Raw genomic sequence first — 24,349 nt, 5'->3', positions numbered from 1 at the left:
GGCATGATCACCCCACAGGGGAAAAGGTGAAGGAAGGTCCAATGATTAATATTATTCACTATTTCCCTTCATACAATCAATGAGCAAATAAAGGCGTGGAACCCGGAGCCCCACAAAGGCCGAGATCAAGTATAAGAGTTAGCAATAGTAGCTTGTACCTGAGTTAAATTCAGTGCATTATTTATTGTGAATCACTGTTTTAAATCATCTTGGTTCGGTGGTGTAAATCTTAAACAATTAGCAAATGAGTTTTCAGCCAGATGCCCTTACGTCAAGCTCTGAATAGTTTATTTTATTTTACCCTTTTTTGTTCATTTTAAATAGTTTGTATTAAAGCAGGCAAAGGATTACACTCTTTTCTTCAATGCTCGAACTGTGCTCAGTGCTTGTATCTGTCTTCCAGACTGAACTTGTATTACTCTGCAGCCTGTTAGATAATTCATATTCTGTCACAGTGTGCATTCGACTTATAATATGATTATTTAAATATAAGCTTTTTTGTGTGCATTTTATCATGTGTTACAAATGTTAGAAGCTGAGGCTTTTGATCAAAATCATCATGCAGATTGAATTGCCAAAGAAAATCAAACCTGAAATTGTAACCCTGGAACTTACATTAACATTTGCTTTTCGAAGGTTGTGTTTACAATTCACCAGAAAAGATACATTACCATCTATTTCTTAAAAAAAAAAAAGTCTGTCTTGAAAAAATACATCTTGCACTTCCTTCTAGACAGATTAAATACAGGAAAGTGATTGTCTCCCCCAGTGAAGGTTAGTGATCTCGCATACGTGTTTGTACAGAGATGTATGCTGTGAGTCCGGCAATACCTACACATAGAACTTGTGCCTGGGGAACTACACTCTGTAAAAAGAAACAGGCATCCGGAACTGGGATGCCCTGCCTTCCAGTTCACCTTTGCAACTGCCTGTGTGGGGAGCCATAGACAAGCCACCTATATCTTTTTGTATCTTTTTACCAGTAGGAGTGTTAATGCTTTTAGCTGGTCAGGATACAGTGGGATTTCACCTCCGCACAGGTGCCGTATGTGCTTTCAGTTCTGGTGTGTTCTGGTGCCAGGACTGGTGCTAGTAATGCACTGCCATGCTTGGAGCTGGAGGGAAGTAAAACCTAGAAAGAATTTATTGAAAAGGATAAAGTTCTGATGGGGCTGAACATTGCTTTCCCCAAGGAACCATCTGCCCCTGGTCTTTATAGATGAAATACTGATTTCACAATACCTATCTTACCTGATTCTTATACAGACTAAAGAAATTGTGTGTGTATAGGGGTTTGGATGTAAGAAGACTCTGCTTCAAATGGCTCCAAATTTAAATCCAGAATAGTTCTCCTTAACTCAATCCAGAATTCCACAGCTGCAACTCAAGGCAAAGTATGGCTTACAGATATAAGCCAAGCAAGGCAAGATTACAAACAAAATTACAGCATTATCAGGCCTGATTCTCAGATGATGAAAAACACTGATTCCACTCACCTCAGGGGAAGCATGCTGACGACTTATACGTGTAATGCCATACTGATAGCCTGGGTCATTTAAACCTGAGAAAAGACAATGTGTGTATTAACATATTCATCCCAAAATACATGACCCACAGAATAACCACACAGATACAGTGGTACGCAGAACATTGTTCACCAAAGTATGAATGTCATGGAATGGTATTATTTTTAATGGGATACTGGATTTGAAAGAGAAGAAATAAGGTTGATATCTCTCTGGGGAGAGGATATTTTAGCCAGAATAAACATGTCAGAACACACTGTATTTAACTAAAATTATTAAGTGAAGCATCTTTCCTCTATGAAGAGCACAAATGAGAAGATGAAAACATAGGATGCTTTCTCTATATAGTTAGTATACATAGTTACTGTAGCATGCCTCGGTTGGGGATCAAATCTCGAGTTGCTTTTAGTACCACTGCCTACAAAGCGTGTGGAATATTGTGGAAATGGAAGAACCTGCAGAAGGAATGGACTAGAAGAGCATTGGTGAGAGCACAAGGACATTATCTCAGCACCTCTGTGCTGGAAGGCTTCTACGAACAGGATGGGGATTGTGAATTGGGTAACACCTGTGTGTGGGGAAGCCAAAGAAAATAACAGGTCATAAGTCAACCAGAGAGTGAGGCATAGAAAGGGGGGCTAGTTAGCATAGTTAACATCTTATTAAGAGGCACCAGGCTGTTAACAGACTGCAGCTTTTCACTTCAGGAGATTTACTCTGATAACCTGGTGATCAGACTTGCTTTCTCTAAAGTGAAAATAAATGGTTCAGTAGCAACATTTATACACCTGACCTTTAATAGAACAATTTTTCCCCAGCAAGGTGAAGGATTGGATTGGAGCGAAGAGGTTGTTCTCTTGATCTTGCCCAGGTGTCAGCTTCAAAGCTGCTATTCCATGGCTGTGTACACTGCTCTAATTGCAAGTGCTGCAATCCCTCTTCTCCCAATTCCCAGCTATTTAGTCCCACACCCCTAGCAATCTCTCAAGCACTTCTTTGACCTTTCATTGAACCATTTCAGATCTAACTCGGCAGGACACTAACGTAAAAAGAAGAATAGTTTTCTGCTGCGTTAGTTCTGTGATATGGATCAGCAACGGGTTGAGCAGCAGGAGCACCCTAGGAGAGCACAACCCACTCGGCTGGGGAGCGACGCAACCCTGACAGCCAGCAGCCAGGCTGGACTAGGCTGCCATGCAACCGTAGCACGTCTGTGGCATCGGTATTCTCCTCTTCCCATCATTAGATCATTCACGTTGTAGTCTAGCAAGTTGCTGGTATTTTTACCAGACAAAGCCACAATTTCAGATGGATGAGCAGGTGGATAATTAGGGAAACTTCCTAAAAAACTTTTTCCTAAAAACAAATGTTCTTTACTCTCCCAAAAATAGTTTAAAAACTCACTAACTTACAGAAAAGCAAACGCTCTAAGATTCTCTTGTACATAATCTACTGAAGTAGAGCCATAACTTTTTAGAGACAGCAAAGCTAGGATTCTGCATGCACAGCCAAAATGAACAGTGGTGACGGACGTGAGCAGAGTGCATTTCAAAACAGCCCAACATAAAAGAGCAAGTACAATTTCTAGGGTCCTTCAGTATTTTTGGTGCTGTATCATAGAGAGTTCTGAACAACTAAATGTTAGGAAATTCATGAAAAGTTAAACAAGTAACATTATTTGTTTTCTTTAGTCAGATGATTTAAAAATGGTTAATATTTGATAGCACAATGATAAATATTTTAATATAGTATATTGCAGTCGGTTAGGAATAGATCAAAAAGATACAAAGTAGGCTCCACTAGATAAACTTTTATTAGGTACATGAAATAGAACATAAAGCTTGATAGCAATTACCATTTAATCTATTCACGTTTGGAAACGTATTGAAGAGGAAACTTATAACTCGGTTGTTATGAATTATTAAATGTTCATTTGAACAGTGATGAGCAGGACTGCTTTTTCTCTGAAAAAATCTGTCACGCTTTCCTTTTAAGCCTGCTCAGTGGCCATAACTTCTGTGTAATTTGCCTGCTCACTGCCTTTTTACGAGGACAGAAATAGAGAGATCAATAGCACCACAGACACGCCCAGGTGGGACGTTTTTATGAAGGGGCCTTAAAAGGATCATTTAGGAGTAAGTAAAGTAATCTCCATCCTACTTAACTGCAGATAAAAACTACTGACCCGAGGCATTAAACATAGTCGACGCTTCCTATCTGACATTGATGCAACTGATGGCTTTGCTGACACCAGCACATGCTGATTATTCAGACTGCAGTAGATATTGTTTCAGCTTCCTTGACCCGTGCAAATACAACTCTCCCAAGAGATCTTTCTGTTCAGCGATGGCAATATGAAAACCAAAGTTTAGTTTAGAAGGAACTGATAGGTTTTAACTTGTAAGGTGCTGACTGCCCCCCTAAGAGAAGCTAAACTCCCCCAGAATCACTAAAACTAAAAAAATGCTTTTTACATTATGCATTAATAAATGCATGCCATGGAAGTGGGTATACAAAGATTCAGTCTACCTGTAAATTTAAACTTTAAAAGGCTAGCTTCTACCTTCAATGGATTTCAGAGTTATTCTAGGTACAGGGGCACACCTGATGGTAAGGTGTGTTTCTGCCCTGAACTTGAACATCCTGAAAGGATGTAATCCTGATGTAATCAGCATTCCTAACTTCAGGCTTGTATTTCTACAGAGCTATTGTAGTATTTAACAACTAATGAACTCAAGGCTTTTTAATTACATACTACTACTACTTGAAGACCTTAGAAATTCTTCTGAAGGTCTTTACAGCCACAATACTTTTGTAATATAAGCAAACTTTATTACATGACTCTTCACTTGCTTTTCTAGCACCATTCTGCACGTGTAAGTCCTGACACAGTTCTTATGGGACTCAGTAGTAGTCTCTGACATTTATTCCTACCCTGTTTCCTATTAGTCAATCCATGATTATTCCATTAAAACAAAACAAAACCACCCAACCACCACAAAAACAACACACCTAAAACCTCTCTTATTGGTTTCTTTGAAAAACATTGGTGAGGGATCTTGTGAACTACTTTTTGGAGATTCAGATACGTTATCAACTTGATCATTTGCATCCATATCTTATTGATTCCTTAAAAAATCATCTACTAGGATTTTACACTATTATTTCCCTTTACGGAATGTTCACTCTTCCATGCTAATCATGCTCATCAATCTACCTGCTAATTCTATTCTTCATTACAATCTCCATCAACTTGCTTGCAGCAAAAGTTTTAGTTATGAGTCTTTAGTTCCTCTGCGTCTCCTTGGAGCTCTTTATAAAAATCACATCTGCCGTAGTCCCTTCTTATAGCTAATCAAGCCCATCTTGGCAATTAAATTAGTAAAATCAGAGGTAACAGTCAGAAATTTGTTTCTGCATTTTTTTCAAAATTCTTGGATCAATATTATTTGCTTCTTGTGATCTGATGCAACAGACTATGTTCCATTTTTTAAGAATAGTTTGTATAAACTTTGAGACAAACCTCCAGAGCATGCCCCTCTCAACATAGGCATAGCCTGGTAACCTCCTAAACCTCTTCCATAGTTAACACTTTGTAGATTTTTTCCCTTCCCTGTCCTACTCACCATTCGTTTGCCCTAGAGACTTCTTAGAAAGTTTCTGCTTCTCGTATAAAAAAATTAATTACTAATTTTTATGAGTTTTGTACATTGCTCAATCATTTCTGCCCTTCCTTAGTACTTTAGTTATGTTCATACAGCTAAATTCTGAGAGTCTATTCTTTTCTTTTTTCCTTCATTTCATCATAATTTCAACATTTTTCTTTACTGTTTGTAGATTTATTTCTTTATAAAGTTTTCTTCTGCTGCTGCTAACAATGCAATTTTTATAAAAATCCTTTCAAATCGTGGTCATCTTCTTGATAGTCACTTTACTCTGCATCTCTAATCTGACCAGCTCACCAAATCACCTGCAAGCATTCTGCCCCTTTAGCTTCTCCTGGCGTTTCTTTCTAATAAGTGCCTACACTATCATCTCCTCTTCTCCTAGATCCATACCCTGGAGACATGTACCAACCCTTCCACTAACTTCAATTTCATCTTAAAGTTAAACATGCACGTAAATATTTTGACAAGGAACATGTGTATGATAAAATCAGGAATAAAAGCTTGATCTTAGAAATGTCGGTCCAGCTTTTTGTCAGACCTTTGACTACCACCCTTTATAGCACAAAGTTTAGTCAAGCTATTCATATACATAAAAACCTCGAAAGTGAATACAGCTTTACAGGATGCAGCCAATATATATTTAGAGGGGACTGATAGCCCATACAAAAGTACCGTGATGTTCTGTAAAATATTAACAGTATTGTTCTTTAAATTTCTTTCATGCCTGCACAATTTTGAGATACAATTTTGTTGATTACAAACTGTTCTTCTCTCATATTGGACTACAGTCAATGACAAAATCATTAAAAGATACTTTTAATGGAAGCCAAGTCAAGCCTGTTATAATTATCTTGGCTTCTAAAGAGAATAATTAAATTGTTAATAAAACTTTTACCTATAATCATCAGGTGAGAAGAGCAAGATGTGACAGTGCTGGAAGTTTAAAGATTTCAATAGAGAAGGGGAAAGAGAGTTTGATTGTAATTCAGTTGTTGGTAATTAATGTCTATAGAAGATGACTTATAACAAATCAAAAATAATTATATTGAGACTGTGTTCATTAACATCACTGATTTCAATATACACCTGGGGTTCACAATGATTAAAGCATTATGCCCAAAACTATTTTGTATTTTGATAACTACAGCTTGGACAAGTACTTCTTTATATGGTATTTTTTCTTTCCAGTTACTGTCTTTTTGTTCAGATGGAAGCGGAAAACCATGTAGTAACAATTGCACTGATGCCACTGGCTCAATCTAGAGACAATATTTTGATTTGTATTTCTGTTTGCAGATCAATTTACCCGCTTCATTCCCTTTCTAGAGACCAAGTGGAGTAACTTTCCAACTCTTTCACACTTTTCAGACATTTATGAAACCCTGTGTATTTTCCAGATGTATAAAGAATAAAGCATGACAAAATCTGTCTGTTGATAAACCAAAATATTGCTCCAGCTTATGGAGCCAGTGGCCGGGCTCTATATTGAGCATCTCTGAACAGCCAAACAAAGACACCTTTATCTTTCTGCAATACCTGTGTGTTAGCCCCTGTTCTGACTCTATTTCCTGCTTAAATTTGAAGGCTTTTCTAATGGACCCATGAATCTATTCTTGCACTTCAAAACTGCTGGCTTATAAAGAGCTCAGCCATAATCTCTTTGGAGGAGGATTTCTCCCTTGAATAGTTATTCAGGTTAGCCTTAACAAGTATCACCAAGCAGCTATAGGTCAGGAATACACAAGGGCTGCAATCAAAAGAGCTACCAGCTTTGTTACCTACATCCACTAGCCAGCCCCCATATACGCTGACAGGTGCGGGAGGAACAAATGGCTCCAGTATCCTCGGTATAGAAATAGCTGTCCATAGGAGACAGTTCAGCAGGGTGTTCTGTTAATGAGATGCTGCATCGCTGAACTCTGAATGTTACACATACTTTAAATGGGAAATGAACTTCCCTTTTAAGCCAGAAGATCCTTGAAACAGGACTCTTACTTTGAAGAGTTTAGAATTTCATTTCCAAGGAGAGTAAAGAGCGTTTCACCACATGTAGCTCTCTCTTTAAAGAGCTGAAGCTGCATTTTGACAGTGAGGCAATAAGCACTGACTAGCGTCCAAGGAGAACAAGTTACTCTCACAAGGCTCAAAAACCTGGCTTACTTCCTACTGATTTCAAGAACAGGAGAATCCCACAATGAGATTTAAACTGGGGCCATTAGTGTAAGGAAATTCATAGTGAGGGCAAACATAGCATCCTTAAATCAGCCCCATTATGTTGACATTATGCGGCAGAGTGCAGTTCTCTGCAAGGAGGCTTTAGTTCTCAGTAAAAGCATCCTACTCTGCATATCTTTACAGACAGATTACAATAGTGTATAACAACACAAATGTCTCAAAAATTGAGCCAGATGTTTTGAAATGCCTCAGATTACATATGCACACATGCCATTTGGTACACAACTGGGGAGAAGCATGAAAGGCTGCATGTACACAGCATAACTTCTGCAACGGTTTGAAAATTTGGGTCGAGATTTACACCACCTATCAAAAGAAAGCCATATACTGCTATAATTTTTCTGCAATGACCTGAAAGCTTTGCTAGTTCATGCAAAACCATTACCAATTTGAAACACAACTGAAAAGATGCTTAGAGAAGTGTCCTCCAGTTATATCTTCTCTTTTATTCAGTGGCAACATGACAACTTAGCGATGATGCTGCAGCCCACGCTGCTCTGCACCATTAGAAGACCTTGACTGTTTTGCAAATACAAAACATGGAGCCAGCTAAGACGTGTTGAGCACCTCTCTCACCTCCTCCCACCCGTCCTGGCTTTGGCCCAAACCCTCTGTTCCAGTTCCAACCACTTCCCTTTAGCACTCATCTTTCTTGGCTTAACAGCTACTCATGCTGTAGCTTTCTTGCAGTCTTCAGAAAACCATCGTCCCACTCAGATCTGCCATGTTACCACTTAAGAAATGCTGTCTCACACAGGCAGCATGACACCTTTGCATTTCACATTCCTCTCATGCTCTCACTTCACTGGTCCAGTGTTTCAAACCTGAGCAGGAACCACGCTGGAGTCTCTGCTGCCTAAGATGGCACATCTGTGCAGAGGTTGGCCTTACGTGCTGGCTAGCTGTGCTCACCGTATGGCTTCATGGAGCAGGAGGCGACTTGGTATTTAGCATCAGTGTCTGACCCTTCACAAAGGTCCAGGTATACAAAAAGTCATCCTACCTGGACTTACAGCTTCTTCTCACCCTCCAGTATCACGTGCACCCATCAGCCGGCACTCTACACGGGCATGCAGCAAACACCAGCGCCCACCACAGAAGGCGATGTAAAGGAGTACACACGGTTCTGGAGGCGTTGTGATGGGAGAAGTCAGATTTCCATTGCCATGGCTGCCAAGGCTGCTGAAAGAGAAGGACAAGCATGTGACAGGAGTTGTGGGGGTTCAGGTTATGAAAGGTAGGGGTATGCTAGAGGGGATGGCTGGGGCAGAGGACAGGACTGGACCCAAAGAGATAAACTTGTCAGTAAATACAGCCTCATCCAAATTCTATTTAGCAGAAATCTGTTTCCATTTTCTCTGAGAGTTCTACAAAGAAATAGACATTATGTTTTAAAATAATATACAACATTCTAGAAATACATTTTCATAAAAAGTGAGCATTTCTTGTGTGACCCTTCTCTAAACCAAAGGCGAGTATATCAGTTTAACATTATAGGCACAGCTTCTCAGGAGCGTGACAAAATGACCAAGGTCTGGGCTTTTCAGTCTTAAGTGCGAGTCAAAGACTTTTTGAGTAACACAATTATTTCTTTTCATGATGAAGTTTAAGGGTATTGATACATTACATCTTTAGAAATATATAAGACACTAATGTTAGAGGAATTTAATTTGTCTAGATTAATGGAGATATCTTTGTTAGGTTTCAACTCTGGCATGACTTGACAATCTAAAAATTGGAGAAAATAATTTTAAATAAAATAAAGTAATACTTTGAAGTGAAATAATATTTTGCAGTTATCTATTCCTTGAAGATCTCAAGTTGTTTCAGTCTTCACTAATAATTAAATTTTAACACCTTTGTGCATGCAGATTGATAAACAGAAATATAAATATGTAAAATGCAAGAACCATATAAAGCACAGAGGGAAACAGTTCTTATTCATGAGTGTCTTTTAACTCTGGACTTTTTAATATCCTGAATTACCTTAACATTTTGGCATAGTAAGTAATATCAACATCCATGTTCAGGGCCATTATCTTTAGTCCATATGCATGTAGAAAGAACTTTTCAGACATTAACCCAAACGCACACATGTTGAGGGTTCTCTTTCGAAATCTAAGCCAGGTCTATTCTTACTCTGATGTTTTCTACATTGTAGCAAAACTGCAGAGTTGATGACATGAGATTAGTGCAATCCTATTACTATTGCAATAACTCAGTAGTAGTAGTCTGCATAATAATATTGTGAAAAATAGGTAGGTTGCCCGTATGCAGTCTTCATCTGTATTGGTCAATGTGTAATAGTGAATTATGAATTCTAATGGCATACTTAATCAAAACATCACTTTTCAAAAGACAAATAAATAATCAGAGCCTTTGAAAGTTTGTTAAGAAGCAATATAATTAAAGGCAATTATTTTAGTGTCTTGGTGTAAGCATATTTGGACATTTTTGCTGAATGATGTGATGTTATAAGTCAGTTTAAAAAGTGTTTTCACTAAAACACTGGTTAAGTCTATCACGTGGGTTACACCTGTGTTGCACACTGCAGAAAAACTAGTGTGCCTGAAGAGGATTGTGTTGGAAAGTGAGCATCTATTATCTATGTTTTCCCATCTAATGGCTGCTGTGTCATGAAGATAAATGCACAATGATACCTAGAGCAAGGCTGTGTGTAGCAATAAATATTGTTGATGAAAACTATTGTGAAACAGCTAATAACTTTAATTATTTGATACATTAATTTATTAGTTCTCATTTTTGCTGAGTGCTACATGCCAGCTGTTTGAGTCATCTTATTGATATTCTCATGAAAAGAGTAGGAAAGTAAAGCATTACACCAATTAAAACCCCACTTACATGAGAGCATATTATCACCCAGTATATCTCAGAAAGGAATTATGATATAAGAATCTGCCTGTTGAGTGTCATTTTTTAAAATTTTACTGTAATAATTAAAAATAGACAATAACAGACAGTATTTTTAAAGGCCAAGGTAAAGCAGAGGGGACAAAAAACATTTGCAAATCCTTACCATGTTCCCGATGTATGAATGTGAAGCTGCTAAAGTTCTGACTGGTGACATTGGAAGGAGGTACATACATGACATGGGTATTTCTAATTGTCAGACTATTTAAACATCTTATGCAATTGTGTATGATACTTAAGTGGACAAGATTGCATATTCCTTTTTTAAACTTAAGAGTTGATAAGCCTTTTTATAGCAGAGTCTCCAAACTCCCTTGGATACAGTAATCAACTCTGCTGTTGCATTGATCTAATAAAGAGCACAATTACCAAATAGAAATGGAATTCACAGGACGTGCATTCATTCCCTTCTTTTGTTAGCATTTGACATCCCTTGGCATCAACTTCTCCATTGTTCACCAGCAATAACAACTCTTACTCTGAAGAGATTTGAGAGACCTACAGGGCAGTGCTTTTATCCCCATTCTAGAGCTAGTTCAGCAAAAGTACTCTGAAGCATTTCATCCGCATTCAAAACAATAAGTCTATGTAGATTCAAGAAAGATCTTCTGATTCCCAGCATTGTTGCTTTAACAAAAAAAAAAAAAAAAGAAAAAAATCCCTCACATTTCATATGTTTTGTAGGAACTATAGAAAAGTTTTACCTTTACCTTTGCATTGTAACTAATGTTCACATAAACTCTGAATGTTCATCTCCTGAGACATTCTACGCCATTTACTCTGCACATTGGTGTTTTGGTCTCCTATAGTAGACTATTATCCTGATATCTTAAACCTGTTTTGAAAAATGCACACAAGAGGAATACGATGACCCATAAATATAAACTTGGCTGTACCTTTACTTGTGGTCACTGCAACATAGCTGATTATAAGTCACACATAAGTGTGACTCCCTTTTTTAAAGTTACATACCTGTTCATTTTAATATCTTTGATATTTATGATAGTGTAATTAAAGATTGCTGATGTTTCCATTACAAATGCTTTTTTATGTAGTTTAGAAGTTGCTCATAACATGTATTTCCAATAGATTTTGTTACTAAATGCCTCATGCAATTGGCTTTAAGCCAAAGTAGTAAGAAAGTTTGCAACTAATTATTTTAGATCACAAATAATTTTAGAATAACAGTGTTCAAAAATTATCTTGATATGAATATAATGTCTTCTTTGTAAAAAATAAATACAACTAAGTCTGATTTAAAAACCTAGCCATTGTAATGCAAAATTACTGCTTTGAATTCAAAGACTTGTCCTACACAGTGTTTACTACACACAGCAAGTATTGTAAAATAAAATTTGCAGAACCAGCCTTACTCCACCTGAGTGATATTAAACTGATTATTTAAAAACTAGCTCTTCCTTCACACCAAAACCAAGACATATGTTATTAAGCTACAACAACTATGCTGCTTTGGGCAATAAAAACTTTAAATAACTTGTCTCCTCTTCTTTATCAAACACATCATGAACACTTTTGCTCAAATTGCCAGAGAGTACACACACATGCACAAATATCTCCTATATTTGGGAAGCAAAAAATTAGCAGAGAATAATTTTTTAAAATATTGTCATTAAATAACATCAGATTACAATTTAATCTGAAAGTTCTCACTCAGTAGCTCTCTGAAATAATTTTGTTTTGTCTATGAAGAACTTCAGGATCCAAGGCCATGCAGGTGTTTTGAGAAACACCAATACATCCAATATTTGTCCTCAGATTAGTACTACTGTGGAATTAATGTCATTATTATTAGAAGCCACCAACACATTCTCTCGCTCTGTCTCTCTCCCCCCTTCCCTAAAAAATTTTAGGAAAATATTTATTAGAATAATTCTAGTCCCCTAAATCTTCAGGAAGTATTTTCCGTTGTGATTATCTTCTCTTATTTTGCTACCAAATAAAGTAATAAGTGTGTGGGACTATTTCATTGGTTTTGAAAATCTTCAAAGCAGCATTCGTTGAGAAGAGCAGCAGGAAGAAAAACTTTTGTCTTTGTAAACAAAGAGGAATTATTTGCATTCTTTTGCATCCAAAACATTATTGCAAGTCAAACACCCTAGCAGCTAAGGATGCAGGAACATTCAGCCTTTTATATAATTCACAATCATGTATTTGAATTGCTGACCTTTGCGTGCTCCTGCTTTGGTTTGCTCTCCAGGCTTTCTTCTGCCTTTTTGTGCTCTGTAAAAGCGATACGTGTTGCAGCTCTGTTTAATAGTTCTTGGGAACTTTCAAGAAAATACTGTTGTCGTGCACAAAGCTGAAAATGCTGCTGTTCAGGCAAAGCCCTCGGCTAGTTTTTTGGGTAGGACTGAACTGCCCGACCATAGGTGTGCAGTGCCACTGCTCAGGAGCAACGGCAGCTCACGGTTCTGCAGGGAGACAGTAAGCCGAGGGCAGGAGGGGACTGGTGAGGGGACGGGGGGCAGCAGGGCAGGGAGCTCCCCCACCAGCGCAGGGTCCCTCCCGCAGCAGCCGAGCCGAGCAGCTCCGGTGGCAGTGGCGGGGTCAGCCACAGCCTGCAGCCTGCCAAAGTGGCGAGACAGGTCTGGGGTCACACCAGGAGGACAAACGTGCAAGGCCAGGACGGGCCAAGCTCACCAGGTCGTTCGGGCAAGGACTACAGGGCCTGAGTTCAACTGCACTCCCAGGCTGGCGGGCAGAGCGTGCTTGAGTGGTGGCCCCAGATGAGGCTTTTCACCCTTCTTGCTCACAGCTCACGGGTTCCCACGGGATCAGGACAGACGTCGGATGCAGGCGGGGAAGCAACGTGCGGGGTGGAGGGGCTGCGGGCTGCCCGCGGCGGTCAGAGCCTGCCAGTACACCCGGGGCCCCACCAGCTGCCTGAGACAGGCAGACATCCCCTGGCAGGCCTCCCGCCACCACTCGACAAGCCTAAATCTCCCGTAGGTCTCACGACATACCTGCCAGCTCCGTGTAAACATCTGAAATGCCCTCAGGCAGCTCTAATGGCAGTAGCTGCTTGTATTTAGGGAACCAAATCCCACCCTCCAACCATTCACAGGGCCTTTTGATGACCACTTCATCTTCTGTATCTGAGGAGGTTTTGTGCTTGGCCAGTTTTTATTGATAGTGGTTACATCGAAGCCCTGACCTTGCTGTTGGCACTAGACAAAAAAAACCCTGTACTTTCAATTGCTTCTCTTCCTAGTTAAGGAAAGAGAAGACAGATCATGTAAGAATGTTCATTTATCTCCAGGAAGATAGAAATAATAGCACTGCAGCTTACAGCTTTGTAAGTGGAATATGAATGATAGGGGTATGTAGTCCCTTTTGAGCAACTAAAGCTATGATGTAGCTTGTTGCTCTCCTGAGATTATCCTAAAATATGATGAGGGTCATACCAACTCAGTGGTGCTCCTCCATAAGCAAAGCAATAAAAAGAATGGGGATTTTTCTTCTCCCACTTCGGGAATCATCCTCTTTTGGAGAAGTATAAAACTGGAACCATAAATATGGGAAAATTGAAGGGTTAATCAGTTATTTCCTGAAACTGAGGAAGATTGGAAAGTATTCTCTCAACCATAATTCTTAGATAACTAAATCTGGATTTGTTTTCAGCCGTTTTAACAAGCAATCTTGTATTGTTTCTGCCAAAGCTGCTATGGCTTCTCTATCGTGCAAGAGTATCAATTCCAAATTCAGTTCTCCCCCTTGTCCTTTTGACAAATTTGATGTATTTTTTCTCATTATCTCTTATTAATTAAATCCAAGGATTTTAGATTAAGAAGAAGGAAAATGAGAAAGCACAGACACAACCTGTGAAATAGAGTAACTTTCTACCTCTGCTATTCTTATACCGTGGTTAAAATAAAATTTGTTCTGTAGAGGATTTTGCACTTTCAGTAGTGAAATGTAATCAACTAAGCTTCCCCGTGCGGATGCTAGGATAAATTGCTACCTATTTACAGGAGAGAGGAATCACCATCCATTCTGTGGCTGTGTGCTGGGGAGAACTCTGAAGAGTAGCTGCATCTTCTTGTAGAAACTCTGAAGATTTTTCTTACAATTTGATTAGAGCTTGCTTAGCTTTGAAGTGAGAATTGTGCAGAAAGAACAGAAATTACATGTACGCAAACAATCTAAAAATTATACCAGAAGTTTTCAGCAAACACAGTACCTCCATTACCCACCTATTCATTTAATCCCTGATAACTAAATAAAACCGGTTTGATAAAAAAAAAATCAAGTGTCATTTCAGTTGTGCCTCTAACGGGCATTTCTAAGACAAGTCAAGATGGAGATGTCTGCCTTTAGAAACTACTCTCACTCGGTCAATGTTTATTTCCTTGTATTGATAGCAATATAATTAAACACAACATTGTTTCAACTTTGCACTGGAGATCTTTGTATTAATGTTTGTCACTTTATGACCATAATTTTGACATGGTATGATATGCTTTAGGCTTGTACTTGTCTACACTGATTTATTTTGTCTGAACTTCAGAATGTGACTTGGTAGATAAGCACAAACCAGTTTTCTTTTCATGCTATCAAAGCATCTACCTTGTCTTGATTTGACAGTATCCTAAGATAGTTTTACTGATCCCACTATGGCAAACGTTGAATTAGTGTCACTTCAAAAAACCTAATCATTATGAGTATCTCGTTTAAAAGAGCAATAGCAGTTTTTCATATCAGGTATGCCTGAGGTTTAAAACCACTGAAGAAGTCTGATCAACACTGACACGTGTATTCGTGGTAGCAAAACATGTAAAAACTATTTGGCAGAAACTGTGACTGGTAACAATAAAATAAATTCTAATAATTAACAGTAGATCTAATTGGGAAACAGAAATCTAAAGGGGAGAAATCTAAGTGACAAAACCTCCAAGTCAGTTACTAGCCACTGGTTATTTAAATGAGTAAGATACTTAAGTTATAAAAAATTGAGGTGTTGTCATGTGCTGTGCAACACTAATTGTAACAGCAATAGTTGTAATGTCTCAGAAGAAGCCTGACTACTTACAGGTTTTCCCCAGGCCCTTATATCTTCATTCCTAGTATTTACTTTATATGGGTGAAATCTCATGACTCAGTGGAGCTCCATATAGAGATCCTGAACGCATAACAAGTATATATTGTATTTTTAGCATTGTTTCCAAATAATGGAAATAATTTGTTGTTGCTAACTCTGGTAATTTGAAAATATTTTGATTGTGATCACTTATGTTCTGATACAACTAGAAACAATTTTAAACCTTTGCATCTGAATGAGACTAAGTGTTTTGCATTCCCCAATTCCATTAATGTCTATTTGATAAATGGTGGGAAAAATATTACTAATGCCTTCATGACTGCAGAGGTTTTCTTGTGCACGTTTGCTATGTGTACGTGTAGATGTCTGTATTCTTATTAGGCATACACACAAGCTTCCTCATTTGTTGCAATTTCTTTTATATTCTGTGATTGTTTTTACCATTTATTGATCAAATTATCACATTTTCAGAGAATGTTAGTTCTGTTTCTGTTAGTTACAGAATCTTTATCGTATTCTGAGGAACTAATTCTGTATTTGACAAGAAATCACTTGTGCTTGGCCTCAATTTACTGAACTTATTTATGTAGTAAGATGAAACCTCCTCATTTTTCCATGGCGTTTCGATGTGCTGTTCACAGCCCTCTATATATAGATCACCACTGCATGTATTGAAGCTACCTATGAACATCATTACTGAAAACGTGGCTTTCACTATGCTTGGTTTTTTACTCATTTATTATGCCAAGACAGAGTATTCCGTTAGCATGTGTGCTGAAAACTTCCTCATAAATGAATTCAAATAACATTCTTTACTAGATAAGAAGTACCAAGGAAACAGATGCACTAGAGAAAAAACAGCCAAGAATAATTTCTTCAGCCACTAGACCTGCATGCTTTCAAAGTTACGAACAATGGGTAGAATCCAAGGTCAAAAAATTCTCACGATTTCAGTAGTGCCATTCCCACAAACTACTGACAAACAGTATGGAAAATTCACTGCAGCAGAAGTAGGGCCAAAGCTTGCATCAGTGCTTTAGAATAGACCAAAATGTTGTGTAATATATTCAGAGCTCTCAACTCACCAACCTGTCCAGGACTATAATACCCATGATCTGGGAGACAAAAAGGAGAAAAGTGAAGAGATGGTTTTAAAAAGAGAGAGGGAGAGAGAAGTCTGTAACAAATGATACTACAAAAAGAGCGCACTGAAGAAAAATAGTGACGGGAGGGATCATACAGATCATTACTTGAAATGAAAGACTTCAGAATTCAAGAAAGGAAGCAAGGACCTTTAATAAAAAGTTTTCTTTCTGTGACTTTATCATTAATGGTCTTTATGCTGTTCCCACAAACAATGAAAATTTCATAATAAATCCAGATTTTGATGCAGAAAGTGAACACCACCCATCCCAGATCAAAAATGGTGTCCTTTTGAATACATTAATTTCTCCCCCCCCCCCCCTTTTCTTTTTTAAGTCAATAGTCTGTCCTTTCTCATATGCATGTGGCCGACCCATCTGAATGAAATACTACTTGTAGGCAAGCTGTACAAAAACTAAGGTAGCAAAAAGGTACAAAATTTATTTTCTCCCCTCTTGGATGGCCTTCAGGAGAGACAGGAGTGTAAAAGAAATTGTGCTTAAGTCCAATAGCGTATTATTTTTCTGCCTGAGCAGTAGGCAGACCAAAAGCCCTGTGCACGTGCTCTGGAGCTGCCCAGACGCAGCGACCAGAAAGAACATAAGCCAACAGCAGCACAATGTGGTGCCTGAGGTGGCCCTCCACATCGAAAAGGACTTGCATTTGTGTTACTGTGTCTATATTGCTGCCTCAGAACTAAAATCAGCCACAGTTGTCTGTCTCTTTCAAGAAACTGTAAAGGTATTAAAGTTGAGTTTTGGACAGACTCAGAAATTTTCATGTATTATTCAGATTTGAACATTTAAGAGGAAAGTAGACATTTATCAAACAACTGTGCTACTCTGAATACATTTCATTAAATACCCAGTATAAATTCTATGAAACACTAACACATCACTTACCCCTTAAGCTGGTTGAAAGACTGGATAGTTTCCCCTTGTTTTCCTTTTTTATTCCATTTCCAAATGTAATAACATTGGAATTACAAATCAAGAATAATCTGTGACTTGTGGCAAGGCATCTTTCATCATCATTCACAGAGGTCTTATCCTAAAAAAGAGGCCTCAATATTTTATTAATGATTACTTTGGAAAAGCTGTTTACATTTTAATTCAAAAATAATATCATCTCTTACTAATTGCAGGGAGTTGTCGGTTTGGAGCGGGGAGAGGATTTGCCCCGAGGACAGAAAAGCTTCAAGTAGCTAACTATTTCTATGTGTGGCTTTTTTCTGCTTCCTTTGTATAGTGTTTGAAGGATCCCATAACTGGACCATAGCTTAGATTGTAAATTGATGAATTATGAAAATGACATTAAATATTTTCCTTTAAATATTTCACTTCCTGCAGTAGCACAGATCCGGAGACTGTGCTCAGAAATATCCCCAAAAAAGGCCTGCACAGCTCTCCAGAGCAAATCAAATCTCTGTTTTGTTTCTTAAATGATCAATTTGATGTCCTTTCTTCTAATTAATCAAGATCTGCCAGCAAGCCCACAGCCAGTACAGCCACACAAGTCTTAATAGTCATGTGCAATTACTTCAGAATTAGTTCTTTTACTTGCATCACTTCTCTGTGTTTCATTCTTTAATCAGAACTTGACACCTGATGCCTTTCAGATTAATTCAAACTAATTTTTCATTACTGTTACTTTCAACGAAGAAGATAAGGCAGAGCTGGTTCAACACCTCTCAGCAGTGGAGGCAACATTTCACTGCTTGGAGAGCAAGAAGGGGCAAGGGCATGGTAGGTAGGAGAGGTACGACGGGCAGGAAAGCCCTGTATCGCCAGGCTCGCTGCTCCTGCTGCTTGGGGAAACAAAAATGCCGGGGCCAGGCACATGCTGGGGCTGCACCACCACCAGCACCAGCTGCAGCAGCTCTCCTTGGGCTTCAGCGCAGAGCAAGGGGTCTGCAAGGTCCTGGTTCTTCCTGCCCTGCTCAGCAGCTCCCAGGCCATTGCCTTCTCCGAGGAAAGCCCAGAGCCGCTTCTGAAATGCAATGTGTTATAACACGTATCCTAGCAAAATACTGCGTTAACATTAAAAACGTTGTTAATTTTCATAACAACAATTCATATACTTGCCTTGCTTTGATCTTGGCAGCATGTCAACTGCTTTTATTTAAGGCGTAAATTTTGGTTTGAATTCCAGTGAAAGTGCTCCAGTGAAAGTACTGTTCTTTATGTTGCTGATGTGCTACACTCATTAGCTATAGCTAATCCAATTCCTAAACTGAATAAACATAATTAGTTAATATTAAAGTTTTAAAAGTAATCCTGACCATGCTTTCAGGAAGGTAGAAATGGTATTAGGGTCAGGCAGAATAAAATTTAAACAAAATTGGCAAAGAATAATGAGATTTCATAACATTTTCAGAATTGTTTCATTTAATTGCCAAATCACCGCAGTTGCTATCTACATGGTACATATACGTGTGTACATGTGTGTGTGCAAGAGAAAGAGATACAAGGATGAAACTAAGGAAAAGAAAGCTGTGACAATACAAGCTTAACAATTCAAGAATTTTCAGCTACATGGTAGTTTGCTGAGACCATTAAAACCTGCTTGTTTTTACTTTAATGCGTAAATTACTTTAATGCCCACTTCAACGTGGGCAAACTTTTAGAAGCATGCAGGAATAATGAAAGAGAAGCTTTCAATCCATCCCTTCTTTAACTACATTTAAAAAACTTTCTAATGAGAAATAAACAGTCTAATGAGAAATAAAATCAGCATCTATAACATTCTATCCAGAATTTTATAGACAGGAATGATGAGAGGCATTTGATAGGAGCCTGCATGAGTGTGTCAGGCAGAACAGCCAGCATGTAGCAAAGCGCAACTTCAGCCACGCGTGTCCATCAATCTGTAGCTACAGATCAGAAGCTGGGCTGATGGCCTCTCAAAACAACAGGCTATAGGTACCAAAATAAGTTTAAAAATAGGAAAGCTATTGGAAAATAAATTTGGTTTACTGAATACTTGGAAAAATTTGGATAATATATTCAGGGCTAAACACGAAGCAAAATACCTCATCTGCTGCTTAAGAAGTAGTATTTAATTAACTATTGATTTCCACTCAATTATTCAAGGCCAACAATGGTCAGTATTGATGGGACAGATATTTCACCATTCGCATTACCTGAACTGTAGGAAGCATCCCAGCAATGAGTAGTCTAGAACAAGCAGATTCAGTAGCTGTCCCATCAGATAAAGTATTTTGATTTTGCATATTGATATGGCTAAATATATACAATATAAAAAGTCAGCTTTAAAGATACATAGCCTCAGTTATAAGAAACTGACCTTTAAAATACAGTTCATTTTTTCGGCCTGTTACCATTATATTTTTCTGGGTTGCTAATCTCATCATATTTATTTGGTGGTGGTTTACTGTTCCTTGTACATAATATAAACACTATTTTTTTGTAATGTATATATAGAACATTAAAATTCAGACATATGGCTGTCATCAGTAATGTGTGTTGTTTGTTGTAACTTAATATTCAAATTTTGACATTACAATTCAGAAACTGGACAAAAACGTTAAATCCATAGCTCTTTGTAAAAAACTTTGATTGCTAAAGGAATCACTGAAAAAATTATTTAACTGCTCTCTCTCAATTGCATCTAACACACTGCATTATTATTTGGCCCACTTGGATGCAGAACATAGAAAGCAGTTGTCACAGAGTGAGAAAACGATTTTTCTGAAAGCAAGCCAGGACGGATCAGATTACCAGTAAGGTTGCTGGTGCACAAAATTGTACAGATTTATGTAGAATTGCATCACTTAAGAACTTAGACTTTCAATTTTAGTTCTCATAATATTTGGGTTGCTTTTAAAACTAAGTAAATTAACATTTATAAAATTGTGTGTATATATACATATTTTAGCAATAAATAGCAATGTTTAAAGTAAAATTAACAATATTTTCCCTATTCTGAATTATTTATGGTATTTCCAGGGTAAGGTATGCATAAACAGCATATAATGTTGAGTCTGCTTCTAAGCCAAATAATCTTTTCCGTAATTCTCTGAGGGAAAATGTTTACTGTTACATTCTGCCTAGATAGTAGGTGCAACATCTTTACTAAAATTACCACTCTATGGAAGACAGAGTTGTAATCTAGCACATATTCTACTAGTGATATCATCTGGAATAAACCACAGATTGACAGATTTAAGTAGTATGTTCCTTATATCTCTACATATTTACCCAGTGAAATATTTCAATTGGTATTAAGTAATATAGAGTTGGCAATTTTTCAAATACGATATTATGCAGCTCTAAAACTTTTGCCTGTATTGTTTTCTCTTAATTCTTTTGTCAAATCTGACTTCTGAAGTTATTATATGGGGCTATAATATCTAAGATAGTTTTAAGATGCCAGTTACCCTGTACCAAAGCAGCAAAACTAATTAAGAAGAAATATTTGATCTGTAATGGAAATAACAACGTTATCTTTTATTTCCATATGTATAAACCACATAATCCCCATCGAACAGCATGCTGAATTTCCTGCCTGTGCTTGCCCTATCTTTTTTGCATAATTTTTTCTGATCATTAATACATGCAGTTCTTGATTATAAAACCCTGCCTTCTCATACAGATCTTTTTACTTCAGCAAAGGCATGTTGCATTTTTAACCACTGTTCATGCTTTCCAAAAGCTGTAGATACATTGCCCCTTTCAAATAATAAAACACACCCACCTACAGTTCCAGTTCAGTAGTAACTATAAAAATGCAGACACTGGCACAAGGCAGGTATTAACAGTCATATTACTTCATTATTACCCGTATTAATTTGTTAATTACTATTATCATAGTCAGTGGTCTGAAGCAAATTATATGGTTCTCCAAGACTGCAGCAAAAAAAAAGATGAGAAAATATCAACTAAAATAAAAAACTCAAAGTTGGAGCGTTTAAAAAACCGCATCCCCTGTTTACATGTCTCAGGAAGAGGGGGGAGGTAGTATTTTAATTCTGGTTTTAGTATGGAGTTTCTCCTGTAGGTGAACTTATATTTATTCTGCTTTTCTTTCCCTCCCTCCCCTGCTATCTTGCAGCAAACGTATGTGACAATGAACTACTGCACTGCCAGAACGGAGGAACGTGCATCAACAACGTGCGGTGCCAGTGCCCTCCGGCTTACACTGGCATTTTATGCGAGAAGTTGAAGTGTGAAAGGGATCCGGGAGGCTGCAGCCAAAACTCCGGCCAGGGGGCAATATCACAGGGGCCTCTGTTACTGCTGACTGCTCTACTAGGAGCAGCCGGACTCTGCACATGCTAGACTCCGTACGGTTGATGGCATCACATTCAGACTGCTTCAAGTGAGCGTGCCACATGAAAACAAAACAAGATCCGAGCGTTTGCTACTGAAATTTAAAAAGGAAAAAAAGAAAAAATAACCGCATACAAACTGAGAAGGCCTAACTGAACTAAGCCATATCAATCGGTTACGGACAGGGCTCTGAGTCAAGACTGTTCACCTCTGACTCGAGACAAGCCGGCAGCTGCCTGTTGTGTCAAACCAGTGCTAGCTGCAGAGCTGACACAGGACTGAGACGGCTTTGGCAGCCCCCAGGATGGGGAGAGAATTAAAAAAAACATTTGCTACTCCTATATGGTGCGCTACTGTACCTCCGCCCAGTGTGTGGACCGACCAAATAAAGGCATTCTTTGCTGTCAGTGCATTGTGGGTATAAGGAAATCTGTAAAAGCTGCCATATTGGCCTGCTTCAGTCCCCGACTCCTTTCCAACCTGTGCTTTAGTGAACGTTGCTCTGTAACCCTTGTTGGTTGAAAGATTTCTTTGTCTGATGTTAGTGATGCACATGTGTAACAGCCCCCTCGATAAAACTCAAGCCAGTCATATCCTTGTATACCTTAGCAGCACTGCATCGGTAAGATGCTGTGTTCACCTACTGTACAAGAGTGGCTATAGGACAAAAAGTGTATTTATCCTTTTGTATTCAAATGAAGTTATTTTTCTTGAAATAATGTACAATGTAGATTTTTTGTATTATTGCCTATTTGTGTTACCAGACAATTTGTTAATGTATTTAATTCTAATCAGATAAGAGAAAAATATTACTTTTTATTTAGTCCTTTTCTTTTTCCTTTCATTTAATTGTGCAGAGATTTCTCTGTATGGGCAACGTGCTGGCATCAAAGAATATCAGTTTACATATATAACAAGTGTAATAAGATTCCACCAAAGGACATTCTAAATGTTTTCTTGTTGCTTTAACACTGGAAGATTTCAAAGAATAAAAATTCCTGCATAAAGAGTTCCAGGATGACAGAGTGGTATTTCTTAAGGCCTTCTTAGAAAACAGAAACAAAACAAAAAAATTTGATCATTTTACCAGCTAGTATGTGGAAGAAAACCAGATTCAACAGTGGAAATTACATCAGAACAATCTAACCGGGTTTTATTTTTACTACTGACATTATTTTTGCAAACAATTTTAAATGTAAAGGGCATCATTTGCTTGAGGAAGATTTCATCAAATCCCAAGCTTGGAAGAGGTATGAAAACTTGAACAGTTCTCATCTTTGTTCTCTCAGTTCATCACAGAAATTATTCCGAGACTAATTTACAAGGTATTACAGAAGCTAGTCTTTAATTCATACCATTTTTGTGGATTCTGGCAGTAATGAAGTAGATATAGCCACAACTTATATTGTTTCTCCAAAAGCTTCATTAAAATGATATGTTTATATATGTACTAGTCTGCCTAAGAAACTGCAAAAACAGCAGCAATCACAAAAAAGCCAAGATTTAACTTTTAATAAAGTCAAATTTAATATTTAGAAGGAATGTCAAGATATACAGCAGCGAGTAGATAAAAAGTGCTGCCCCAGCAAATAAAGTTTGTTTCAAGTATTGCCCAAGGTGTAATAAATTCTTCTTTCTGCCTTTTATTAGGCCAATTACTGAGTGTGACAGAAAAGGATAGCAAGAATAGAGAGGCAAGCCAAAACCATAGCAGCATTTCAAAGTCCGGGGGGGGGAATCAAAAGGTAGCAAGACGGTGTGAATTCATTTCCTAGCAATTTTCATCATAATGGCTGTAAATATTTTACCAACATAATAGCCTAGTATGGAAAACAATTAATCAGCAAAAGAAAAATTCCTGAGAGAAATAAATTCTACCTGGATGCCTCTTCTAAGTGGTGAACAGAGCAGAATTTAGGGCACTGCCTTCTTGGCTAAGCTCTTTCCTCTGAGGGAACAAGTTTTGCAGGCCAGTACCCAGCCTCCAGAAATGGGTAGGCATATCAGGTCTTCATTTCTAAAAAAATCCTGTGCAGATGATGATGATGAAGACAACAAGCTACTGCTCATTCAGGCTGTCACCTTGGCCCTTGACGTAGAACGTTTGCTATTCACGCTGCCACTCTCTTTCGGTGGGCTAAATAAGATAAGGCAATGATAAATTAAGAGCTTGGCTCGTTGCCAGCCGTGGACTACATGAGATTGCATGTACATATTAGAAAGACATTCACAACAATAAACAGAAAATTATATTGCAGACTCAAAGAGGAATGTGAATGCTAATACAGGTGACATGCAGAGCCGGAGATTACCTATAATTAAGTGGATTTCTGATATTAAAATGTGGAATTTCAGTTTTCTCAAAGCTTATTAGCACAAACCAAATTCAGATTGTGTAATTATTGGAAGAGATGCACGTTAATTGTCATTATAAACTCAAGGCTTTGTGAAAGTGCTAAGAAAGCATGTTATGCATGTTTGGTTAGAAGGGATTCT

At 38.0% G+C, this 24,349-nt stretch overlaps 1 protein-coding gene across 7 annotated transcripts in view; it reads left to right on the top strand.

The window, feature by feature from the left end:
* The window catches only part of NTNG1 (netrin G1), a 158,552-nt gene extending 135,659 nt beyond the window's left edge, over positions 1-22,893 (top strand). For 2 of the 7 annotated variants that reach the window (XM_054833881.1, XM_054833882.1), the window contains one exon: positions 21,636-22,892. In XM_054833881.1, the coding sequence (XP_054689856.1) occupies positions 21,636-21,862 (227 nt within the window). In that variant the 3' untranslated portion in view covers positions 21,863-22,892. Of the gene's footprint in view, positions 1-21,635 lie in introns of all 7 variants that reach the window. The other 5 variants (XM_054833884.1, XM_054833883.1, XM_054833880.1 and 2 more) reach the window with 4 other exon arrangements.
* Positions 22,894-24,349: the final 1,456 nt, after the last annotated feature.

The sequence above is a fragment of the Grus americana genome, chromosome 8 (assembly GCF_028858705.1).
Source record: "Grus americana isolate bGruAme1 chromosome 8, bGruAme1.mat, whole genome shotgun sequence".
NCBI classification, from domain to species: Eukaryota; Metazoa; Chordata; class Aves; order Gruiformes; family Gruidae; genus Grus; species Grus americana.
Note: the sequence above shows the minus strand (reverse complement) of the source record. Positions and strands in the feature narration are given on the sequence as shown.